General features: G+C 43.1%; 1 protein-coding gene across 1 annotated transcript; it reads right to left on the minus strand.

The window, feature by feature from the left end:
- Window positions 1-19,968: 19,968 nt before the first annotated feature.
- On the minus strand, window positions 19,969-23,303 carry LOC147463299 (pentatricopeptide repeat-containing protein At3g03580-like). The gene has a single exon (XM_086487942.1). It carries the CDS (start codon window positions 23,247-23,249, stop codon window positions 21,129-21,131), a length of 2,121 nt encoding a protein of 706 aa, XP_086344068.1. The 5' UTR covers window positions 23,250-23,303; the 3' UTR covers window positions 19,969-21,128.
- Between the last annotated feature and the right edge of the window lie 436 nt (window positions 23,304-23,739).

Below are 23,739 nucleotides of genomic sequence, written 5' to 3' on the forward strand. Positions count from 1 at the left end.
CAACCGGTGGTGTATGATTGGCGAGAAGGAAAGCAACTAGATATCAACTATGAAACCACGGCAGATGAAGAGAGCAAGGAGGAGAGTCCTTACTCCAAGTGATGAGGAAGCATCAACCAGTGCATCAACCAGTGAAGAGGAGTCTTCTTTGGAGGTAATGGGAATTGTATTTAATGCCAACACCCAAGATGTTTCTATAGAAGAAAAGCCAACAGACAATCACACACGAGGGGATGAAAGATGCCACCACCTTGAAGAAGGATTTGAGAAGATGCTTGCAAAAGATCTTACTTGTGAGGAGAAGAGGTCCTACATCAATATGTTAAGGAGGTATCCCAATTTGTTCATCACTGACTACTCACAAATAAGAGGTGTAGATGTAATAGAGCATCGAATTGAATTGAAACCAGGGACCAAAGCCGTGGCTCAAAAGTTAAGGCGACTAGGATCTGTGCAACAAAAAGCTCTCCTACAAGAAGTGAATCGACTCTTGAAGGCTGGCTTCATCTATCCAATATCCAACTCCGAATGGGTATCACCTATTGTAGTCACTCCCAAGAAGAATGGTAAGTGGAGGGTCTACGTGGATTACAAACCCCTCAACGCTGCGACAAAGAGGGACCACTTCCCTCTCCCTTTCCAAGATGAAATTTTGAATGAAGTAGTAGGTCACGAATGCTACACTGTGTGTGATGGGTACTAAGGATATTTTCAAATTAGAATAGCAGAAGAGGACCAACCAAAAACCACCTTCATCACACCTTGGGGATGTTTTGCATTCAGAGTAATGCCTTTTGGGATCACCAATGCTCCTAGCACCTTCATGAGATTCACAATATTTGTATTTCAGCCATTCTTTGGAAAATCTATAAGAGTCTTTATGGATGATTTCTGTATTTATAGTTGTAGATCACTTCACTGCCAAAAGGTTGAAGAGGGGCTTAAGAGGCTCCATCAATTTGGGGGACAACTCAACCAAGAGAAGTGTCATATCGAGGAATCTCAGGTGGTTTTGCTAGGCCATGTGGTTTCTTCACAAGGAATTCAAGTGGATCCCTCTAAAGTAGAGGCCCTTTTGTCATTATCTCCACCAACAACAACTAAGGAGCTAATGACCTTCAACCACAAAGTGAGGTACATGTCTAGCTTCATCCATCTCCTAGCAGAAGCCATCGCCCCTTTGCATAGGTTGGCAAACCAATCTACATTTGAATGGGGGAGGGAACATGAAAAATGTTTTGAGGAAGTGAAGGGCATTCTTAGCTCTCTCCCAATCCTAATGCCACCAGATCCAAAGGAGACCTACTATGTCACTCCAAGTGTAGGTTTCGAAGCAATTGGTGTTGTTTTGATGCAAAAAGATCCTAAAACATGATACATGAGGCAGATCTAGTTTTCAAGCAAGGTGATGACTCCAGCCGAGAAGGGATACACTGAAATGGAGAAAGTGGTCTTTGCAATCTTGTTTGCGGTAAGGAAGTTTCGATCGTATCTTCTCCATGTGCCATTTGTTTTTCTCACCTTAGAGCACAATCTACCATATGTAGTACAACACATGAGCCTCTCATCTAGAATAGCAAAGTGGGTGCTTGAACTCCAAGAATTTGAATACACTTTCCTTGTAGAAGATAGCACAAGAGCAGGACTTGCAGACATTCTCACCTACAAAGTGAGAGAAAGGGAAGGATCACGACTACAAAGAGAGGAAGGCTCAAAACAGCTCAAAGTGAAGGAGATTGATAATGCCCATACTTTATTCTTTGACGGAGCTTATCAACGCCAACAAGACAAAGCAGCAGGGGGGATCATCATTTTGAACCCACAAAAGGAGGTAATGGTTAGAAAAGGTATCACCCTACCCAATGTTCACTCCAACAATGAGGTTGAGTATGCTGCTCTAACTGTTGGGTTAGAAGAATGCAAAGAATTAGGCATACAAAGACTTATTATAAAAGGTGATTCTTTGCTAGTGGTCAGGCAAATCCAAGGGACTTGGAGGTGCAAGAATCGTACATTGTTTGAGTGGCTCAGTAGTGTAAGAGTTTTGATGAAGGGTTTTAAAGCAACACAGGTACAACACATTGTGAGAACTCATAACAAGGAAGCAGACTTACTCGCAAATAAAAAGCTTCAAATGGCGGTAGGAGGTGTGAAACTATATGAACCCAAATATCAAGGTCAAGAGGAGCTAAAAGACATTATCTTCTTTCTACAAGCAGATGAGTGTCCCAAACACTTAGACAAGGTGCAAAGACATAGACTAGTTAAGAAGGCCACACCTTACCAGTTGATCGGGGATGATTTATATCACAAAGGGAAAGATTTGGTCTTGAGGAGAGTACCAGGTGTGCAAGAGATAGAGAAAATTCTTCTTTCATGTCATGATGATGTCTGTGGTGGTCACTTTTCTCAAGATATTACAAGTAGGAAGATTTTACAAGCAGGGTTTATTTGGCCGAGCTTACATCGTGATGTCCAATATTGGTGTAAGGCATGTAAGCCATGCCAAATTGCTGGGGATAGACAACTAACATATGAGCCTCGAGTCCCAATAATATCTTATGGCCATTTTGAAAAGTAGGGTATGGATGCAATAGGTCCCCTACCTCGTACTTCTATAGGGAATGTTTTCATCATCATGGGTGTTGACTACATGACACGATGGGCGGAAGCAACAAGCACAACCCGAATCATAGCTGAAGAGGTATCAAAGTTTATTTTTGATCATATTTGTAGTAGGTTTGAAACACCCCTAGAAATCTTATCAGATCGAGGCCCGGGTTTTAGGGCTAACCTTCTGAATGATCTCTTGAGGAGGTTAAAAGTGAAACACCTACATTCCACACCCTACTATCCTCAATGCAATGGATTGGTGGAAAAAGTGAATGGAATGATATGTAAGATCATTTCTAAGCAGGTTGTGGACCGGCCTAATGATTGGGATTGCCATTTGAAGGCTGCTCTTTGGGCGTATAGGACATCTTTCAAGGTATCTACCCAATTCACCCCTTTTCATCTAGTTTATGGACAGGGGGCACTTCTCCCCATTGAGGTAGAGCTCTCAAGCTTGCGCGTTATTGCAAGAGTGGCAAAAAAACCAAAAGAGGTTCTATATGAAAGGATCTTAGATCTCCAGCGACTTGAGTTAGATAGAGAAGAGTCCATTGATCACTACATCACCAAAGCGACAAGCCAAAGGGACAAAATCAACAAGAAGCTCAAGGGGAAATGATTGAAGGAAGGTATGTTGGTTCTTCGCTATGATAACCGACTTGATACTCGACTTGACAAAAAAAAATTCCAAAGATGGGAGGGACCTTTCATGATAAAAACAAAGTTTGGGAATGGTAGTTACAGATTAGCAGATTTATCAGGAAAACTCCACAAGACCAGAGTCAATGGATGGAGATTAAAGCCCTACTTTCAACGTATCAATCCGTTGATAGGCAGTCATCTACCTACATCGTCTAAGCTCCAAATTGGCATGGCTCCCTTCGGCTTGGCAAATGCTCCACCTATTTTTAAAGCTTTGATGTGCAAAGAAGAACCAGCCTTGGAATCTGAACATACCCAAGGCAACCCTCCCATCTCCAATTTATGGGATTGAGGTAATGAAAAGCAGGTCTAATGGAGTAAAAGAGTGCATGACACTCCTCCTATTGAAAAAAAAAAAGTGAAAAAAGAAAAATAACAAAAAAAAGAGAAAAAAAAAGAAAAGAAAAGAAACAACACCATCCTCCTAAAGATATGAATATCTCTAGGCTTGGGGGAGGGCTAATATGAGTGGCATAAAATGGTAACCATCTTTTTGCAAAATTTTTCAGCCTACTCAACGTCCTCTTCCTCATATGTGTATATATTTTTCTACGCTATTAAGTTATCTAGAGTAAATTTCCCCTCTTCGTTTAACCTTTGTGGCGACATATACATTGTACTCTCCCCAAAAATGTCACCTTAGTCATATATTTATATTACCACCCTTTTGTTTTTTGCTTTGTAAATAAAAGTAAGCATACAATAACCAACTATCTATCCCCAAACTTTCTTACCTCTTGTGAATTAGTAGTAGAAAAATAATATATCCATCTTCCATCCCATATATATAAATTACCATGGAAATCAATTCTCCACTTGTCTTTACCAAAGATTATGGTCCATCTCTACAAGTCTTCTATGCCCCCTACATAGGTGGCCCAATATCTCTTAAGAATATACATATAGTTTTTCTCCTTTCAAAAAGACTCCAATTGTATATTCTTTTCACAAGCAAATAATATTGGGCCCTCCTCTATTTGTTTAAGCATCATAGCCTTTTGAAAAAGCATGATTCCTCTTGGATGCATACAAGCAAAGCGCCCATACAAGAAGACTTGGAAGCAAAAGGTTCCCTAGCCTAGTGTAGACCTTCCAAACCGAATTCCTTGGTGCATGGGCGTGAAGAATAGTCCAAATTCGTATCAAACATGTTGAGAAGGTCAAATTTGCCTTTTGAAGCATGTCATTCCGAGCTATAGGTAAAAAGTTATGGTCAAAATAGTGTAAATCTGTCAGATTCGCAGCAAAAGGAAGCCGTAAATCAAGTAAATTAAGAGGGTGAGATCTTATTTTTTCCCTACTCATCTTCTAGAAGAGAAATGAGTATTCAAGGTCACTTGCATGTGATGGGACCAACCTAAAGATGCTTTCTAAATGCCAAGACAGACAAGTTGAGATACCCCGCAAGAGCCACCCGTAGGGCCTCTACATTATGCACCCCTATGGAGCCTTCACGGTCTAAAATGATATTTTTGGTGAATAAATAGTCCCTTTTATGTCCAATATTCAATGAGTGGTCAAAGGACACTTAATTAGGGCTAATCACTTACCCTAATTAAGTGTAGCATAATCCCACTCCTACACAACTATAAATAGCCCCCTTGGAGAGACTCAACGACACACACCTATATTTTCAACTTCATGTTGTTTCTTGATCAATAGTAGAGAAAACCCCAACTCTCCCTCTTTCACATCCTCCCTCCTAACCCTCCTCTTTGGAGGAAGTGCAACTCTATCCTCCACTCTTTCTATTCTACAATCTCTTACTCCATCAACCCAATAAATCATTTGTAGCACCTCAATAACTTGTAAATACATCATGATCGCTCTCATGGTTATGTTAATGATCATTAAATCATCTTCAAAACATTCAAGTGTCGCAATTCGTGATGGTTAGCCAGTGTCTGTCCTCCCCTTAAAAGGTGTGCGAGAAATCAAGTAAGTGTTCTATTCTCAATTTACCATTGGTTTGTTTCTCCACACTTATTCAATTGGTCTAAAGAAATTTCTCACTCCAACTCTCTTTTGCTTCATTACATATGCATGTGGCTACCTCTCATGGTGATTTTATTTGTGTCACGGCATTGCATAGATGGAGATGAGCTCTCTATGCAAAGTGTGTTAGTTTGATGTAAGTGATTCTCTTGTGTGTTTGAGAGGCAAGTCTTGTACGCATGATTTTTTTATGAGTGCTTGAGAGAGGAGGAGTTTGGATGTATTATGGGTATTCTTATGGGGAGAAGGTGAATGCTATTCCACAAATTGCATATTTCATTTGATGCACGGCATTGGGTTGCATAATCGTTGATGGTGTTCAAGTGTCCAAAGTGTATATAGAGTAAGGGGGTTTTCAAAGTGTGTTGCTTGAGTGGGTGAGTGCAAGTGTTATTTTGATTGGTTTCCTTCTCCACTCCCAAAAGAAGGTGGTGCCCCAAGTAGTGTGCGTACCTCTTTACGAACACTTTAAGTTTGGATGTATTATGGGTATTCTTATGGGGAGAAGGTGAATGCTATTCCACAAATTTCATATTTCATTTGATTCACGGCATTGGGTTGCATAATCGTTGATGGTGTTCAAGTGTCCAAACTGTATATAGAGTAAGGGGGTTTTCAAAGTGTGTTGCTTGAGTGGGTGAGTGCAAGTGTTATTTTTATTGGTTTCCTTCTCCACTCCCAAAAGAAGGTGGTGCCCCAAGTAGTGTGCGTACCTCTTTACGAACATTTTGTGAGGGTAGGCCCATTGGTTTGGGTTTAGAGGCCCCATTTCAAAAAGCTCGCCCTCAGCGACAGAAAATCATCATATACCAATTCCAAATCCAAAATATCTTTCATTTTCTATACCTGGGTAACAACATCATACCACTTACAGTGGTGGCCAGCCACCACTGCAGCATGATTTTGTGATCGGTGTTGCTTCAACCGGCGAGTCTACACCAATAAGGCGTGCTGCCTAAATCGGCGAATCTGCAGTAATGTTGCCTAAATCGACGAATCTGCATTTGATATTGTTTTAAAATTAGGAATTTGCAATGTATCCATGTGCTGCCTAAATCGGCAGATCTACACAGATAACTGGTGTTGCCTAAATCGGCGAATCTACACCAAGGTGAGCATTTACACACTGCCTAAATCAGCGGATCTATGTGTATGTGACCAATGGACTATACAAAACATAAAAAGACAAAACATTTACTACTTGTGTGACAGCACGTTGGAGTATAGTTGAGTAGCAGAGTACTTACAAAAAAAAAAAATTGTTCACTAACTCAAAGCACCACAGCTCATATGAGTAGCTACATAGCTTAATGTCAAATCCTTTCAGTAGAAATTACATGCAGTGCAAGCACAAGCCTGAACTTTGGGGATTCTTAATTTCATATGCCATCAGAAAATGCAAAGAAGTAAAAGATCTTTTTTCTTTCAAATTGTCCAATGGTATTATTTCGTAGGGTGCCAATGAGATATAAATCTATTGTTAGCAAGCTGCCTAAGAGCCGATTGTTTCCAAAATCTAGGAGCTGTAGACCTTGTAGTTGGCAAAGCTGTGGCAAAATTCTGCCACTGATGCGATTTGAAAACATAGATAACTAAATCAGGCTGGTAGAATTGCTCAAGCTCATATCAGGGGACTTAGCGTGAAAACCCGAAAGGTGATTTACGTCCAGGTTTAGTATCTATAGATGCTTTAAATGTGTATCTTGACTGGAAGAAAACTTTCTCAACTGGTATTTTAGCGCTCCACCATCAGAAGGTAACACATCCTTTCAAGCTTCCTTCCATTATCTTATATGGAGGTCTACAACAATGCAGTTCATTACAGAGCTCATAGGAGTTATGGAGTTTGAGAGGTGGGTGTTGCAGAAGGGATAAGGAAAGAAAATTGTGGGTAATGGTAAAAGAGGCGAGACAAGAAATGGGCTATGGCGTCTAGTTGCAAAATAATGAGAACAAATTTGTCCTGAAATTTTGTAGCTGGCAAAAAAAAAAACTCAAACCTCGTCGATATTCCCTTTCTTTGCAGCAACATGAAGAGGTCTGCTCCCCTCTTGCAGGTCCCGAAGGCCCCCGTTGGTGACCACCTTTGCCCTATTGCATTTGGTAGACCCCAATGCTTATGGCCTGAGCTTCCTGCACTCCTCTAGGCTAGCGCTTCTCCTTCTCTTGGATCACCCCCCTCAGTCACCCAACTTCACCTCCGTTGCCCTGCTCAGGCTACCTACAAACGGCCCCCTCCAGTTTTTCTCACATCTTGTCCATGCAGGCTAGCTCTTTGGATTCAACATTCAACTCTCGGAACTTTCAAGATCAAGGTCTGCAATTTCCCAGACGAGTTGGGATGCTGAGTAATAGCGTTTGAAGCCAGTCTGCGAGGGATGACGCTTGCAGTGGGCTACGTGAGTACACCTGATGGTGGTTGGTTGGCTAAGTCCAGAAACTAGAGGGAGCGAAAGGTTGCTGCTACTGCTACAGGATGCAGGGAAGTGGGGTGAGAGAGAAAGAGAGAGAAAGGGAGAGATGATGGGCTGTGTGGGCACCGTTTAGTGGTAGGAATGTAATCACGGAGGAATCACAGACTAAGATCAGGGAGGGAGATAGAGGGAGTGAGGGATAAAGTTAGACTGTGACTCGATGTAGTGGGTGGTGGTTGGCGCTAACTGAAGCGAAAAAAAAAAGGAGTGGTCTACGTTAAAAAAAACATAAATTTGGCAGCTCTTGATCTGCATGAGAATTCTGTCATTGGGTGTGGCATCTAGTGGTTGAGGATGGTTGCATGGCAGGCAACGGAGAGGGGGTATGTGTGTGCAGTTGTAAGAGAAAAAGAAAAAAAAACAGATCCAGACTGCAGAGGGAACTGCCAACTATCGTGTGTGTGTGTGTGTGTGGTAGAGAGAAGCCGGCTCAACTGAGGTCGCACATGCAAAATTTGAGGACTTGAGCGAAAGTGTGTGTGTTGTTGGCTGGCAGATATTTGGCCACGCTACGTGCAGTTTTCCAGTATACATGCACGCCGGGTTAGGGGGTTGCAGGGTGTGTCGGATGAAGATCGGCTCTTGCTGCCGGTCGTAGTCAATGCCACTCGAGAGTGCGTGTGGGCGGACCATGCATGGTGAGGAGGGCGGCTGTGGTTCGTGTGCAACCCACGAAAGTGGAGGCAGTCAAGGACAGGTCCCTATGGTGGTGGGTCGTTAAGCCGGTGGAGACATGGCGGATCTGTGCAGGGGAAAAAGGGAGTGTCGTCCCCATCCAGACGATGGGAAATTATATATCTAGAGAGATATTAAATTTAAAAAAAGCAAAATTTGGAGGTGGCTCCCACAGATTTGGGGTCGACCACACAGCAACACACGTAGGGAGTGTTTGAGGTCGCTTGGGATAGCTTTGTAAGATGTTTAGATTCTCATCTTCTTCTTTTGCTTATGCTTTTAGGTGTTGTATATCTCGCTAATCAGTGCAATTGCGACCATGCAAATCTTCTTCTTCTTAATATACAAGAGCAATCTCAAGAGTCTCTATTATTAATTATTATTCTCTAATTCATCATAATTAGATCCTTAATTATACTAATCATGTGGTAATTTTATTCACTAAATAATGATTACACAAGTCTTAGACAATACAATTACTCTTATGATCCTCATGAAATTAGTATTAATCGTCTAAATCATAAATAACAAAATTCAAGTTCAAGGAAAGCACAACTCATCTTTACTAGTGAAAATCTCTATAGCCATGATCGTTGTAATCCCAAGATCATAACCGTAGCTCTGATACCACTGCTACAAACGGACGCGTGGCTGCCCTGCAAAATACCCGAAACAACACACTGCTAATCATAAATGTACGAATCGGCATACCTGACGCCTCGCATAGCACATGATCAACGATGCATGCGAACAGAGAGAGAAAGCATGCGAGAGAGAAGAAGAGAACATACGCAGGCGCACCTCCTAGAGCGGAGTGCTACGCCTGGCACGACGAGAGAGAAGAGAAGAGAGAAGAGAAGAATACACATACATTGGGTGCAATCTCCCCCCGTGTAAGAGTGACCATTTTCCTCTTGCACGTATTTCATTTATAGATTTCTTGAATGGTCAAAATGAGTACAGACTAGCCGGCCGGTCATAGATGGCCAAAGCTCATAAAAGAGCACTTGAATAAATATACATAAAATGTAATTTTCTTTTGCAATAGCCTAGCTCGGTCAAGCCTTTTTCACCTGTCATCTGCAATTAATAGTAAAATGTCAATTCCATAATAGAGCTGCACTCCTTCTCTTTCTTCTCTCCACAGCATAATCATTTTCTTCCATCTTTGAGTACTCTCCACTTCTTTCCTCCATAGCCACCTTCACCTGCTTGTAGCAGTCACCATTACACATTCTCACTAATTTGCTTGATTAACTATCACAAATGTCATTCAATCCCCTACCACTGCAAGACATTACTACCAAGTCAAAACGATATCGATTAAACGCTGATTTAGATCAGGAGTACGCTACTGTGCGACTTGACACATCTAATCCCAATGTTGGAGATCAGCTATGAAAACATGGATGCAAAGCAATCAACTTATGGGTTGATGTCCATATTTACCTGGCGATCCAATGACCAATGCATCACCACCTTTCCGTAATGTCAATGAGCTACTGCATTTTTTTGGAGATGGGAGAGACGGACTGTTTGGCTACTGCTGGAGATTACATTCAGATTTTGTCAATGAAAGGGAAGCAAGAAAACATCCATGTGCTACCTATTCATCATTGCAAGGGAAGTATGTGAAAGACATTCAGTAAGTCAAAGAGGAAGCCAACGAGAAGACGAAGCAACTAAATGACGAGATGTCAAAGCTTATTAAAAAGCAAAGCATCAAAAAATGGAGCAAGAGCATCGTCTAGACAATTATGTTTAGCTACAACACATTGCACATAATATGCATCGGCAAATCGATCATCTCACACAAATTCCATTGGGCTATCACATTCCCAAGCGCAGGTGACATGCGATGTCTATGCTATCTTCCAGCGGTGGAGCTCGAAGAAAACATATCCGTCAACTCGGTAGGAATACAAATGCAAGCTTCTAATTTCATACATTTTTTGCAAGTTGTTGTAATATTATTTCAAGATGCAGAAACTTGGCTCAAATGATGATGGAAATCGATTCCAATGTTGAAACGATTGGACAACTCTACTGCAGCATATCATCAAACCAAAGAAGTTGGTGGAGCTATTGGATTATCCATCCAATGCTGGTATTGCTAAAGCTTTTGCGCCAGAAGTATTTTAGTGAGCTAAAGAGCATTGTTTCACCTCAGAAGATGATGGAGGTGTGTGACAGCGCAGGAATAGGTTTCAAGGCCTACAAAGCTTTGCATACACTTGTCACACTAGGTCACAGAGCAAAAGGTTTTTTTAGGTTGTTGTCAACGCCTTATAGTGTTAGCGTTGCAAAAAGGTGCGCCAATAATGATGTTGCAAGCTTGTTGGGTGGATTTCAATATGTGGAGGATGCCCTACCATTAGAAGAGAACAAACCATTTTGTTACAAAACGAGTTCAATAATGTCTATGTTGACTTGTTGAAGCTCCAGGAGTCAATGATCAGATTTTATGGGTTGACACAGGAAGAGTGTGATGGCAAAGTTATATTTGTGATGAATCTTGATGAGTGCTAGATTGTCAAAGGTCAACGGCTCAAAAGGGTAAGCGTTTCGCTTATGAACAAAGCCTTGGTGGACGTCGATGTTGAGCTAAATGCCAGCGAGAAGGAAAACACATGTTTAGGTGTTCAGTCTGAGAAGAATATTTGGTGGCTGACAGCTTTTCATCTCCCACATGAGACACATGAGTCCCTCAAATGGTATTTTAATCACACCCCAATCGTTGACGTCATTCAGCAACAACAAGAAAGACAACAATTGCACGTTTTAGGTCTGGGTACATTCCAAGTGGAGTGGTATTTTGCAGGAGACTTAAAAACTCTCAAGTGTATGTTAGGATGCAAGCAAAGTGCAAGCTGCGGTAAATTCTGCGAAAGGTGTGACCACTACGTAAACAGTGGGTAAAGCACTACAACAATGGTTTCAAGGTATCTTCAGTTGTAACCAGAGTGTACCCCCTAATCGAGACATGGATGATCCAAATTGGAATTCTATTCTACCGATTCCTCTAATAAATGTGCATGTGTGCACTCTTCATGCCGTTCTACGAATTCTTGATAAGTTTTTTATGGTCCATATTAATTATGCTTGGAATATGGAGCCTGCAGAAAGAAGGGAAGAGTGTATCAGAGAACTCGAATCTATTCTATCAAGCATTGGTCTGCATGGGGATACAGTAGAGTTATCACAGAAAAAGAAGACATCTGGAAGTACAGAGGATCGTCCTAATAAAGATGTATGGGTGGTAGTAAAGCTAGGCATCTGGAAGTACAAAGGATCGTCCTAATAAAAGATGTATGGGTGGTAGTAAAGCTAGGCATATGCTTTCAGACTATTCTGACTCCCAAAGTCCCAATGAGTTTCAATTGTGGAAAAAGGTGTGTGACATTACCACCTACAAAGGTAACAAAGCGGCCCTAGGAATTAAGCGTGCTCGTGTGTGTGGCAATCTGTAGATGATATTTTTTGTTTGCTTGAAAAGACAAATCTAACTTCTGCTGAAATATCCACCTTAAAGTTTGTAATCAATAGTTTCACAGCGCAAATAGTGGATGACTGGGGGAGACGCACATAACACATGACATAGTGGGTTGAACACTTTGTCATTGCAGTAAAAAAACAACATTGTTTGAACTAAAGTTTTATATTTTTGCACATTCTTTTTTCTCATACCTCATTTTTTCTCGACACATTCGGTTCATCCTGCATCTGGAGTAGCCAAGGAATGGAGGGCTTACACTACCAAGCAAAAGCAGTGTATTTTAAAAATACAAGACATGGAGGTGAGAGGAAAAAGAGCAATGACCTACACCAAATGTTCAATTGATTCTACAGAGTTTTAGCGGGGAGAGAAAGGAAGAAGACTAGAGTGCAAAGAAGCTTGAAATGCAGAATAGAAAAAGTGATTAGCGTGAGGTGATCACAATCATATCATGCTTCTAATAGTGCAAAAGATCCATTCCAACGGTGGTTGGTGACAAGGCGACGAAATGGCAGACGTTAGGTGGAAAACCAATAAATTTCTGACACTAACCATATTCATATTAAGCATATAGTGTAATGCCACGTGATTTGTTAACTCCCCAATTAGTGGTTCCATGTAACAAATTTTGATAATTTTGGAGTTCTTTTTATTTTTAATGGTATTATTGAGTTTTTAAGTTTCTAAAAAAAAGTTAGTACTTTATAAGTCAAAACTTACAACTTAAAGTTCATTTCTTCTTTGTACATTCTAAAAGATCCACTCGAGCACAAACGGACACGCACTCATATCTTGCACCACATGGACGATTCACACGAGCAGACTGGCACTACGCACAACAATCCACCACAGCTACTCACGCTGTAGAAAATCTGCAGCCCGAACCCCATGCAGAATCTACAGCTTCAAATCCACATCCCCAATCACAAGTGAATAACCCAGCGTCCCAGCTCGCTCCAAACACCCAAGAGCCTTCCCAAACATCGAATCCAAATGATCTAAGCAACATGCGACATATTTTTGGAGATCTCGCGATATAACCCATGCCAATCGCACACCTCTGTCAGATCTCCCACCGATTTCAACTCTTCATAGAGCAATGCAAGAAACTAGAGAAACAGAAGAGGAATACGGAGGTCCGCTTGAAAATCCACTGCCCTCACCTACTGTCACAACCACTGGGGCTCAGACCACCCCAAATACTACGCCGCAAAAGTTTCCACCGCGAATCAAAGAAAAAGTAATCAAGGTTGTACCAAGCGACCCGGTTTCTAAAGCACGAGAGACCAAGAGAAGGAAAAGGCAAAGGGAGAAGGAAAAGAAAGAGGCAGTTGAGAAGGAAGCGTTGAGAGTACAAGAAGAGCAGAGAAGACACAGAGAGCAAGAGGAAAGGCAGAGAGCTGAGGCCGAGAGAGCTCATTTGGAAAACTTACAAGCACGAGTAGAGGCAGAAAGAAAGGTTGCACAAGATAGAGCTCAAGCAACCCAACAAGCAAAGGCTAGGAGCTCAAGGCCTTCAAAAATCCCTCAGAGAGCCAAGCAATGTGCAAAGAGAAAAAGGGACAAGGTGACACCTGAAGATCAACAAACCCAAGAGGAGAGGAGGAAAAAAGATAAAGATGATCCTCCTCAATGGGCCAGGCAAGCAGCTCCTCCACCACCAACAACAACACAAAAAAAGTGGAGATGGAGGCCAGGCACAGTGGCTCTGCGTGAGATTAGAAAATATCAAAAGAGCATTGAGCCAATCATACCCAAAACGGCCTTCTCTCGGGTGGTGAGAGAGATGATAGATGAATATAGTGACTCCATTACAAGAATAAAACGCGCAGCTCTACTGGCCCTGCAGGATGCCGCCGAAGATATTTTGATGCAGTTTTTTCAAGATAGCGTCTCCTGTATGGCGCATGCAAAGCGTGTAACATTAAAAAATATGGATTTAGCCTTAGCAATCAATTTAAGAAATGAAGGATGCCTTCATAAAATGTAGTTTATCCCATGTACTCTCTCTTCATGAGATTTGTAATCTTTCTTTATAATATCAAATGACGAATTTCTGCCATTCTGTGCAAATGTTCAATTTTAATTTGTACATTGTTTTTTATACGTATTTGAATTGTTGTATATGCTAAATTTAAGTTGACCATCACCGCTCTCGACTCGCTTGATGATGCACATACATGCCGGGGGACATGTCCCGATGATTCTTTTGCGAAACGGGACGAACAGGGGGACGTACGGGGTCAACAAGGTCAGGTAATGCATCGGTGACGCCCAGCAGGGTCGGACGGGGCAAAAAAAGCCCCTGTGTGTCACGGCACGCAGGGAGCAATTCTAACACTGGCACGTAGGGAGGAATTTTGACAGTGTCAGAATTGCTCCCTGCGCGCCGTGGCGCGCAGCGGCTTTTTTTGCCCCGTCTGACCCCGCAGAGCGCCACAAATGCGTTACCTAGTCTTGTTGCCACGTACGCCCCCCCGTTCGCCCCGTCTCACAAAAGAATCATCGAGACATGCCCCTCGACCACCCGATGGCTGTATGTTCGAGGTTTTGTGCATATGTGTGCATCGAGTGCAGAAATGAAAATTATTGAACAATATGAAAAAAAAAAAACAAGTACTGAATGGTGACAAAAATCATTGACAAAAACAATTATTCTTTACTACGTTATCGTGGCAATCCCATTCAAAAATCTGGCTTCTCGTCCTCCCACGTGGCACATGACCGTTCCTTTGCTCATCTTTTTTATCGACGCCTCGCTTTCACGCAGTAATTTTAGAGCAGTGGCACATAGCGAAGCGAAGGGCTCTCTCCATATGCAATCACGCATGCATCTTTTTTTATCGACGCCTTGCTTTTCACGCAGTGACTTCAGAGTAGCGTGGACTCTTGGAATGCACTGATTGCAGCAAGGCAAAAAGTTGTACTCCAACTGCAATCTATGCAGCATGGTGAAGGCATGTGGCTCTACACATGCATCTTGAAGGCATGTGGTTCCACGCAAGGTGCTGATATGGGCACAAAAATTGATAATTATATTGTTATTCAAAGGCTGTTGAAAAAAGAAGCCATGCTTGGCTTTGTCTTTGTCGATATGTGTGTCTTAGGTGCAGCGGAATGAATGTTGTATTTTCTCAAGATTAGTGATCTTTATTGCTCAAGGTTCCTTTTTAATTCTTAGGGAAAGAGAGAGCTTTCCGTCTGTAGAGTGTTGTGGTCACGAACAAAGTGAGTGGATATTGTGCGCGCAAGTGAATGAGACTGAGAGAAGGAGAGAGAAGAGATACGACACCCGAGAGGTTGTAAAACCCTCCTCTGAAGGCCCCACTCTCGTCGGCGAGAGTGGTCTACGTTGATTGCACAAAGGTGTACAATGCGTATGCAATGGACTAATGCAACTTGGACTATGCCGATGACGACGACGGTGATGACGACGACGACTTGATGGCTGAAATCTGTGAACTTTTATTTGCTGATTTTCATGGTCTTCTTGGTGGCTGAAAATGACTGTTTCCGGCTGTTTTCATGGCTGAAAATGACTGATTTATTCGGGGCTGATGTGTTGAGGAAAAACGATGGTGTCACTGCTCTTAGGCTGCGTTTTTGGGTGGATTATATTGGCTGAAAAAACGCTGGACAGCACCTGCTAAAAACGTTGAAAACGCTAATAGGCTTATCTGATGCTGGCATTTTTGCTGAGGTCTAAGATCCGGCATAAACCGCGCTTTGAGCTTGTCTTGAAAATCAGCCCAACTAAGAGAGAGGGGCGTGAAATCGTCGGCTGCTCTAGGTGTGCGGCTAGCTGTGCCTCTTGCCATGCGTGGTACCAATTGATGGCATCACCGGCAAGGTACATAGCTGCCATCAAAACTTTGCTATTTCCTGTCTTCTTAGTTGTCGCAAAATAAGCATTAAATTGATGCAATCAAGAATGAATAACTGTAGCATCCATCTTACCGTCATACTTACTGAAAATCAGCTTTTCTGTAACTGGATGGTTGGAATCCGTGTCATGGCTTGCGCCACTTGACGAACTCCCACAATCTTTGGGTGGTTCGGTCTTCGAGGCTAGGACTTGGGCAAGCAATTCTTGAGTGCGTAGCTCTCATCGAGCTTCACGCTCGGCCTCCAAAGCTACGGCTCGTGCTGCCGCTTCCTCCTTCCTTATTTCTTTTTTTGCGTTGCGCTCGCGTTCTAAAGCAATGCGATTTTCTTCTTGTTGTGTGGCATATCTTGTGTTTCTTTCGTCGCGCTCGCGATCCTTGGCTTCTTGGTCTACGGCCATTCTTGCAATTTTGTCGTCGTGTTCACGGTCTCTTTTGTCGCGCTCACGGTCCTAAGCAAGGCGACTTGCTTCTTGTCTATCCATCATGGCCATCATCTGCTTGACCATTTCCTCCATAGGGTTTGGTGGACTTGGTGGAGTAGATGGCGAAGGGGGAAGGTTGAAGAAATCATCTCCGAGTGGGGACGAATCTTCGTCGCCTCTCTCATGCTCATCACCTGTATACGAAGTATCCATTCCGCTTCGGGTGACGACCATGTACTATAATCTTGGTGTCTTAAGCTCGCAAGGAACTTGGGTTCTTGAGAGTCTTGAGGTTCTTGCGGTCCTTGATTCGTGAGAATCATGGGTTCTTGAGGTTCTTGAGTCTTGAGGGTCTTGGGTTCTTGGGGTTCTTGAGGTTCTTGAGGTTTTCTTTCGCTTGCAAATCGCGTTGAGAAGGATCTTCTCTTCACCCGAATTCTACTCTTTTCTGCGAACGCACCCCTTGGCGGGCTTGCGCTCACACCAAGGTTTCTTTTTCCCACCTCACGTCGTTTGGCCGACCGCCAAGTGCACGGTCCGCTCTCAATGAGTGAAAAGAGACACAAGGGGAGACTGGACAAGCCCTTCTTTCTTGGGATTCCTGTCACTCTTCAACAAAACAGGATTAGGAATCGTCACGCCCAAGTAAACTTGGGTTCGTGCGATCGCAACAAGCAAAAAAATTCTTGTGGTTCTTTCCTTGAGTAATGCAGAACACTTCCAAAGCTCTAATACCAATGTTAGGTGCAGCGGAATGAATGTTGTATATTTTCTCAAGATTAGTGATCTTTATTGCTCAAGGTTCCTTTTTAATTCTTAGGGAAAGAGAGAGCTTTCCGTCTATAGAGTGTTGTGGTCACGAACAAAGTGAGTGGATATTGTGCGTGCAACTGAATGAGACTGAGAGAAGGAGAGAGAAGAGATACGACACCCGAGAGGTTGTAAAACCCTCCTCTGAAGGCCCCACTCTCGTCGGCGAGAGTGGTCTACTTTAATTGCACAAAGGTGTACAATGCGTATGCAATGGACTAATGCAACTTGGACTATGCCGATGACGACGACGGTGATGACGACGACGACTTGATGGCTGAAATCTGTGAACTTTTATTTGCTGATTTTCATGGTCTTCTTGGTGGCTGAAAATGACTGTTTCCGGCTGTTTTCATGGCTGAAAATGACTGGTTTATTCGGGACTGATGTGTTGAGGAAAAACGATGGTGTCACTGCTCTTAGGCTGCGTTTTTGGGTGGATTATATTGGCTGAAAAAACGCTGGACAGCACCTGCTAAAAACGCTGAAAACGCTAATAAGCTGATCTGATGCTGGCATTTTTGTTGAGGTCTAAGATCCCAAAACGCTAGGCCCTTGGGGCTGATCTGCAAGGTAACTATCGCCAAAAATGGAACTTTAGGGCGATGGCTACAAGAAGGGAAACACCAGAGGTGGGAACTTGATGCGATGCTTACTGCTGGGGGTGCTGAGGGGGGTACTGCTGAGAAGTTTCCTGTTGAGCGGGAAGCTCCTGCTGCCTCTTCTGCCAGAAAGTGCTAACTTGGGTTTGCTTATATATTAACTTAGCAAAATTGCCCTACCTACTTTTGTTGGAAAGTCACTTAAAAATAATAAGTGAAAATAACCAAAAATAGGAAAATAGGCTAAATGCACTGGAAAATTCCCTTAACTGATGCTAATGGATTCTGATGGGAATTCCGATGATCGTGTTGTGTGCAACCGGAGGATATCCATCTATGCTAAGTGACTGGTCATGCACGGTCTACGAATAGACTCACAAAAGTGCCAGATCACTGCTAATCTACACTGAGTGAACCCTGCTGTGGTGTAGCTTGTCCACGGACACATAGGGTTGGGATGTGTCACGTGAGAGTGTGCCACTCAGCAGATGCAAGCGAGGGTGTCTCTCCAGATGCAATCACCTATGCAGGATGCTGAAGGCATGTGGCTCTATGCATGCCACGTGGCACATGACCATTCCTTTGCTCATCTTTTTTATCGACGCCTCGCTTTCAGTGATTTTAGAGCAACGGCACATAGCGAAGCGAAGGGCTCTCTCCAGGTGCAATCACCTACGCATACATTTTTTTCTATCGACGCCTTGCTTTTCACGCAGTGACTTTAGAGTAGCGTGGACTCTTGGAATGCACTGATTGCAGCAGGGAAAACTGTACTCCAATTGCAATCACCTATGCAGCCTGGTGAAGGCATGTGGCTCTACACATGCATCTTGAAGGCATGTGGTTCTACGCAAGGTGCTGATATGGGCACGGAAATTCACAATTATATTGTTATTCAGAGGTTGTTGAAAAAGGAAGCCATGCTTGGCTTTGTCTTTGTCGATATGTGTGCCACTCAGCAGATGCAAAGCGAGGGTCTCTCTCCAGATGCAACACCTATGCAGGATGGTGAAGGCAAGTCGCTCTACGCATGCATCTTGAAGGTGCTGGCAGGGCACAGAAATTCACAATTATATTGCTAATCAGAGGCTTTTGAAAATAGAAGTCGTGCTTGGCATTGTCTTGGTCGATATGTATGTCAAATGTGGTGCGCTTGAGAAAGCACAAAAAGTGCTTGAGGAGCTTCCTATCCAGAACGTCGCCTCTTGGAATGCATTGTTTGCAGGATGTGCTCAACGAGAGCAGGGCTAGAAAGCTCTAGGCTATTTTCAGCAGATGCGAAGCGAGGGCCTCTCTCCGGGTGCAATCACCTACACATGTCTCTTGAAGGCATGTGGCTCTACTCAAGATGCTGATATTGGAAGAAAACTTCACAATTAGTCGAAGACTCTTGAAAAAAGATATTGTGCTTATTATTGCCTTGGTCAATATGTATGTCAAACGTGATGCGCTTGAGAAAGCACAAACAGTGCTTGAGGAGGTCCCTGTCCGGAATGCCACCCCTTCCAATAAATGCAATGATTCCGGAATGTGCACAACGAGAGCAAGGCGAGCGTCCACGTGATTGTCCTCTTTTTTAACGTTTATCAGCTATGTGGACACTCTCTTGGTCGATATGTATGCCAAATGTGGTGTGCTTGAGAGGGCACAAAAATTGCTTCAGGAGCTTCCTATCTGGAATGTCAGCATTGATTGTGGGATGTGCATAAGAAGAGCAGGGCCAGAAAGCTCTTGGCTGTCTTCACTGGATGCAACGCGAGGGCCTCTCTGAAGTTAAATAAAACAAGAACGCTGCTCTTGGAGTGCATTGATTGTTGTGGAATATGCCCAATAGAGACAGGGCCAAGAAGCTCGGGGCTGTTTTCGACAGATGTTAAGAGATGGCATCTCACCAAGTGCAATCACCTACACTTACATCTTAAAGGCATGTGGCATTATGTAGACGTTGATATGGGAAAAGGCTATTGAAAAAAGACATTGTGCTTGGAAATGGCTTGGTTGACATGTATGCCAAATACTTACGAAGCTCAGAAAAGTGCTCAACGAGCTTTCTGTCCAGAATGTCATCTCTTGAAACTCTCTCTCTCTCTCTCTCTCTCTCTCTCTCTCTCTCTCTCTCTCGCGCGCGCGCGCAATAAATGTGTTAAGATAGAACTAGAAGTATTAATCTACTTCAGCCTATCATCTTCGTATCTGCTCCTACGCACTGCACACTACAATGCAACTAACGAAGCACTCTAGTTAGAGATTTGGATATTACATCATGGTCGATTAATTTTTTTACGAATTACATATATGGATATGGGTATAGGAGAAATGGCTTACTTGACACCGAGGGATTTTACAAATTCTCTTCCCAAGGCTCTTGAAGCACAAAGCTCCACAAGGGCTCTGATACCATCTCAAAGTCGACGATGCGGAAGCATAGAGACCAAGGAGAGTGAGCGCGAGAGAGAGAGAGAGAGAGAGAGAGAGAGAGAATCAATGAATAACTGAATGTGTAATACAATGGAGGCAAGAGGTTGCATATATTCCAACCTCAGTAAATTGCCCTACCCATACTTTGACAAACACGCAAACCAAATACCTAAAAGCCAAAATAAATAATGGGATCACATTGGGCAGTTTACTTGAGATGCCAAAACTCTAACACTAAGTGCATATGCATGGTGTTGTCATTCATGACAAAACTTGGTTGCTGGCATGACCGTTTCACTTTCAGACTTAGGTGGTATCCATCAGTACTAGGGTGGTATGGCCTCCGTCTGTCCCTTGTTGGTTAAGCATTTTGCCTCCATTGATTGAGGCCTGTTGGTTTTGCAACAATGTTTGCTGCGCATTTTGTGTGGAAGCCAGATTGCTGGTAGGGCGATGGCTGAATGAAATTGCATGCCTGAATTCTTGGGAATCGAAAGGAGAGACTCAACTCGATAGTAGCCTTTAGCTGTCAAGGTCTCTTTTGGCACCCAAATGTGGCATTTGTGGTCGAGCTTACCAGCTTTGGCATTGGATTCCTTTGTTTGTTTTGGCGCTTGTTAGCTCTTGAAGCCTACATTTGCCTGTTGGCTTGAGGTTTGGCTTGAGGGCAACTGTAGCGGTTGCCAATGTTGAAAATTGGCTTCAAAATGACTTAGGGTTCCAAGAATTGAGCTTCATGATCATGCGCCCCCTTCAGTAGCTTGGCCAAGGAAGCATAAGCATTTGCTTTAGAGTCTTCCATTGTGTGGGGCTTGGCAGTTGTGTCTGTTTTTCCCCTATGGTGGGCGTGACTGCAGAGGCGCATGGGAGAGCAGATAACTGACTTCGAAACGAGAAAGAGGGAACACTTCAGATTTTACCAACTGAAGCAAACACACGACAGGCATAGTCCCCTCGGAAAAATTTTGGCCCAAGAATTGGCACCAACATGCACTAAAGTGCAGCTGACATCTCAGCAAACCGCTGTGGCCTTGTCATCTGGTGGTGACATGATCAAAGTAGCACCGTCCCAATTCTACATCGCCAAAGCTCTTACTACCTGTAAGCAAAGCAGTCTCTGCAATTGCGCTTGTTGAGAAGGGCATTGCTTGGCTCAACTCTGTTGCATCACTCAGCCGCCCACTGCGGCTAAAGAGATCAAGGAGACAATTGACGTGTTCCAAAGTAGGATGTGCCTGCCTCATTCTCTTATAGAACCGAAGACCTTCCTCTACCGCGCCAGTATGTGCATATGCACTAAGAATAATGGTAACGGCTGTGTCATCAGGCTTCAAGCCTTGACGCAGCATGTCCTTAAGAAGCTCTTCAGCCTGCTTGCTTTTGCCACTAGAGACCAGCCCTGTAATAAGCGCACTCCATGACACAACGTCTCTCTGTGGCATCACTGTAAGGATCCTCTGAGCTTCGTTGAAACTCTTGCAGCTGGCGTACATGTGCACAAGCATGTTCGACACAAATGCTTCTGTCTCAAATCCATTTCGGATGACTTGATCATGTATGAGCATACCTTTCCCTGCTGCTCCTATGATGGTGCAAGCCTTCAAAACTGATAGGAGTATCACTTTATCAGGTTTCAAATTACTACTCAACATTTCCTCCAGTAGCCAAAAAGCAGCAAAGCTATCCCCTTCTTGGACATAACCTGCAATCATCACTCCCCATGTCTCCTCATCTCGTATTGAAAGCATGTCAAAAATCTTGCGTGCCTCCTTCAGGCTTCCACACTCCACATACATATTGACAAGCACATTGCCAACATCAAGAACCCGCACAAAAGCTTTTCTAAGAATGTGGTCATGAATGCGCCAACCCAGGCTTAACGCTGCTAGCCCTCCGCATGCTTTTAACACGCTCAAAAGAATTACATCATCTGGCTCCATGTTCTCTTCGAGCATCTTAGCAACAAGTTCCATCACTATATCATAGAACCCATGCTGTACATACCCTGCTACTAAAACTCCCCACGACACAACATCCGGATTCCCTATTGTGTCAAACAACCCATGTGCTTCATCTAAATACCCACACACAGCGTACAAGTTCACAAGGCTACTCATTATTAAAATATCCACATGAAACCCATTCTTAAGGATGATCTCATGCAGCTTCCTTCCCAAATTGACATTCCTAATTTGTGCACATGCTTCAAGAACACTAAGAAATATGGCCGAGTCTGCCTTTATATTACTCTCCTCCATTTGGCAGAAAAGTTCAAGTGCAGCAAGGCCACAATCATGTCTCGCATATCCATCTATCAAAGCACCCCATGAAACAACATCATGCTTCGCAAGTTTGTTAAAAACGCAGTTTGCCACATCCAAGTCCCCAAGTTTTGCATATGCATCAACAAGAGAACTCCCTAAAATGAGGTCAGAATCAAATTCATTCCTCATTATGTGATCATGTAGGATTTGGGCATCTGATGTGCTTGCGCACACCTTAAGTGTGCAGTTTAAAATGAAATGACTTGGTGCGGCGCCTGTACTATGCATGGTATTGAAAAGCTCAAGGGCATTGGCATCAAAATGTTGTGCATATGCAGAGATTATAGTGCCCCATAATACAACATCTGGAGTATTTACTCTATCAAATACATATTGCGCATCGTCAAGACGCCCAAACAAGGCATAGCACTCAACAAGTGCGGAGCCAAGAGCGGAATTTACATTCAGCCCAAAGAAAATTACGTGGGTGTGCATGAGCATGCCCTCGGTAAGAGTTGCGCAAGCTTTTAAGATGCAAAGAAATGTGACATTGTCAGGGGCAACACCCTCGTCCAACATGCATGCATAGAGATGCAATGTGGCTCTGCCATTGCCGAGCTTTGCATGTGCAGAAATGATGGAGTTCCAAGTGTAAACAGAGCGCACCTGGCTCATGCAGAAAACGAGGCGAGCCTCTTCCAAGCAACCGCAGCAGGCATACAACCTAATAAGGTGATCTCTCAAGATGCCTTCTCGATCCAGGCCAGTGGTGACCATGAACTGGTGGATGCAGCTCCCTGCTTCCAAATCCTTTTGCTTTGCGCTCTTCGTGAGCACGTTGCACAATTGGGTCCATTGCTGCGAAGGCTTCGTCCTCTGAACTTGAATCATACCATGGTGACGTACTTTATAACCCTCGTCTTTCCTTCGTTAGCGTAGGAGCCAATTTCAAATTCTTGGCCTCCTAGTAAAGCAGTTAATGAACACCATTGAAAATTGCACGTTGTCGTTGGAATGGCACGTTCTTTCGTATTATAAAAATTAGGAAAGATTGTGCAAACTCTTTCATGCAAGGAGATTTGCATGTTTTTTTTTTTGAAACATAAAAATGGAACCACAAACAATAATAACATTGACATTTTGTATGATCATGAACATTGAACTTGACAAAACTCTTTTTTTTTGTTTTGCGAAACTTACAATTGTGAGTGGATAGTATTAAGAACATCAAAAATATACACCAACCTCGAGCTCAGACCAAGCCTTGAGGATCAAAGAATTACAAGTTTTCTGCTTGACAGAGAAACCATAACTATTCCTAGGCTTTACTTATTACAAGATATCATCATGACATGTATTGTTCTAGACCAGTCCTCTGACG

The sequence above is a fragment of the Adiantum capillus-veneris genome, chromosome 2 (genome assembly GCF_014529385.1).
Source record: "Adiantum capillus-veneris isolate H3 chromosome 2, ASM1452938v2, whole genome shotgun sequence".
Classification (NCBI taxonomy): domain Eukaryota; kingdom Viridiplantae; phylum Streptophyta; class Polypodiopsida; order Polypodiales; family Pteridaceae; genus Adiantum; species Adiantum capillus-veneris.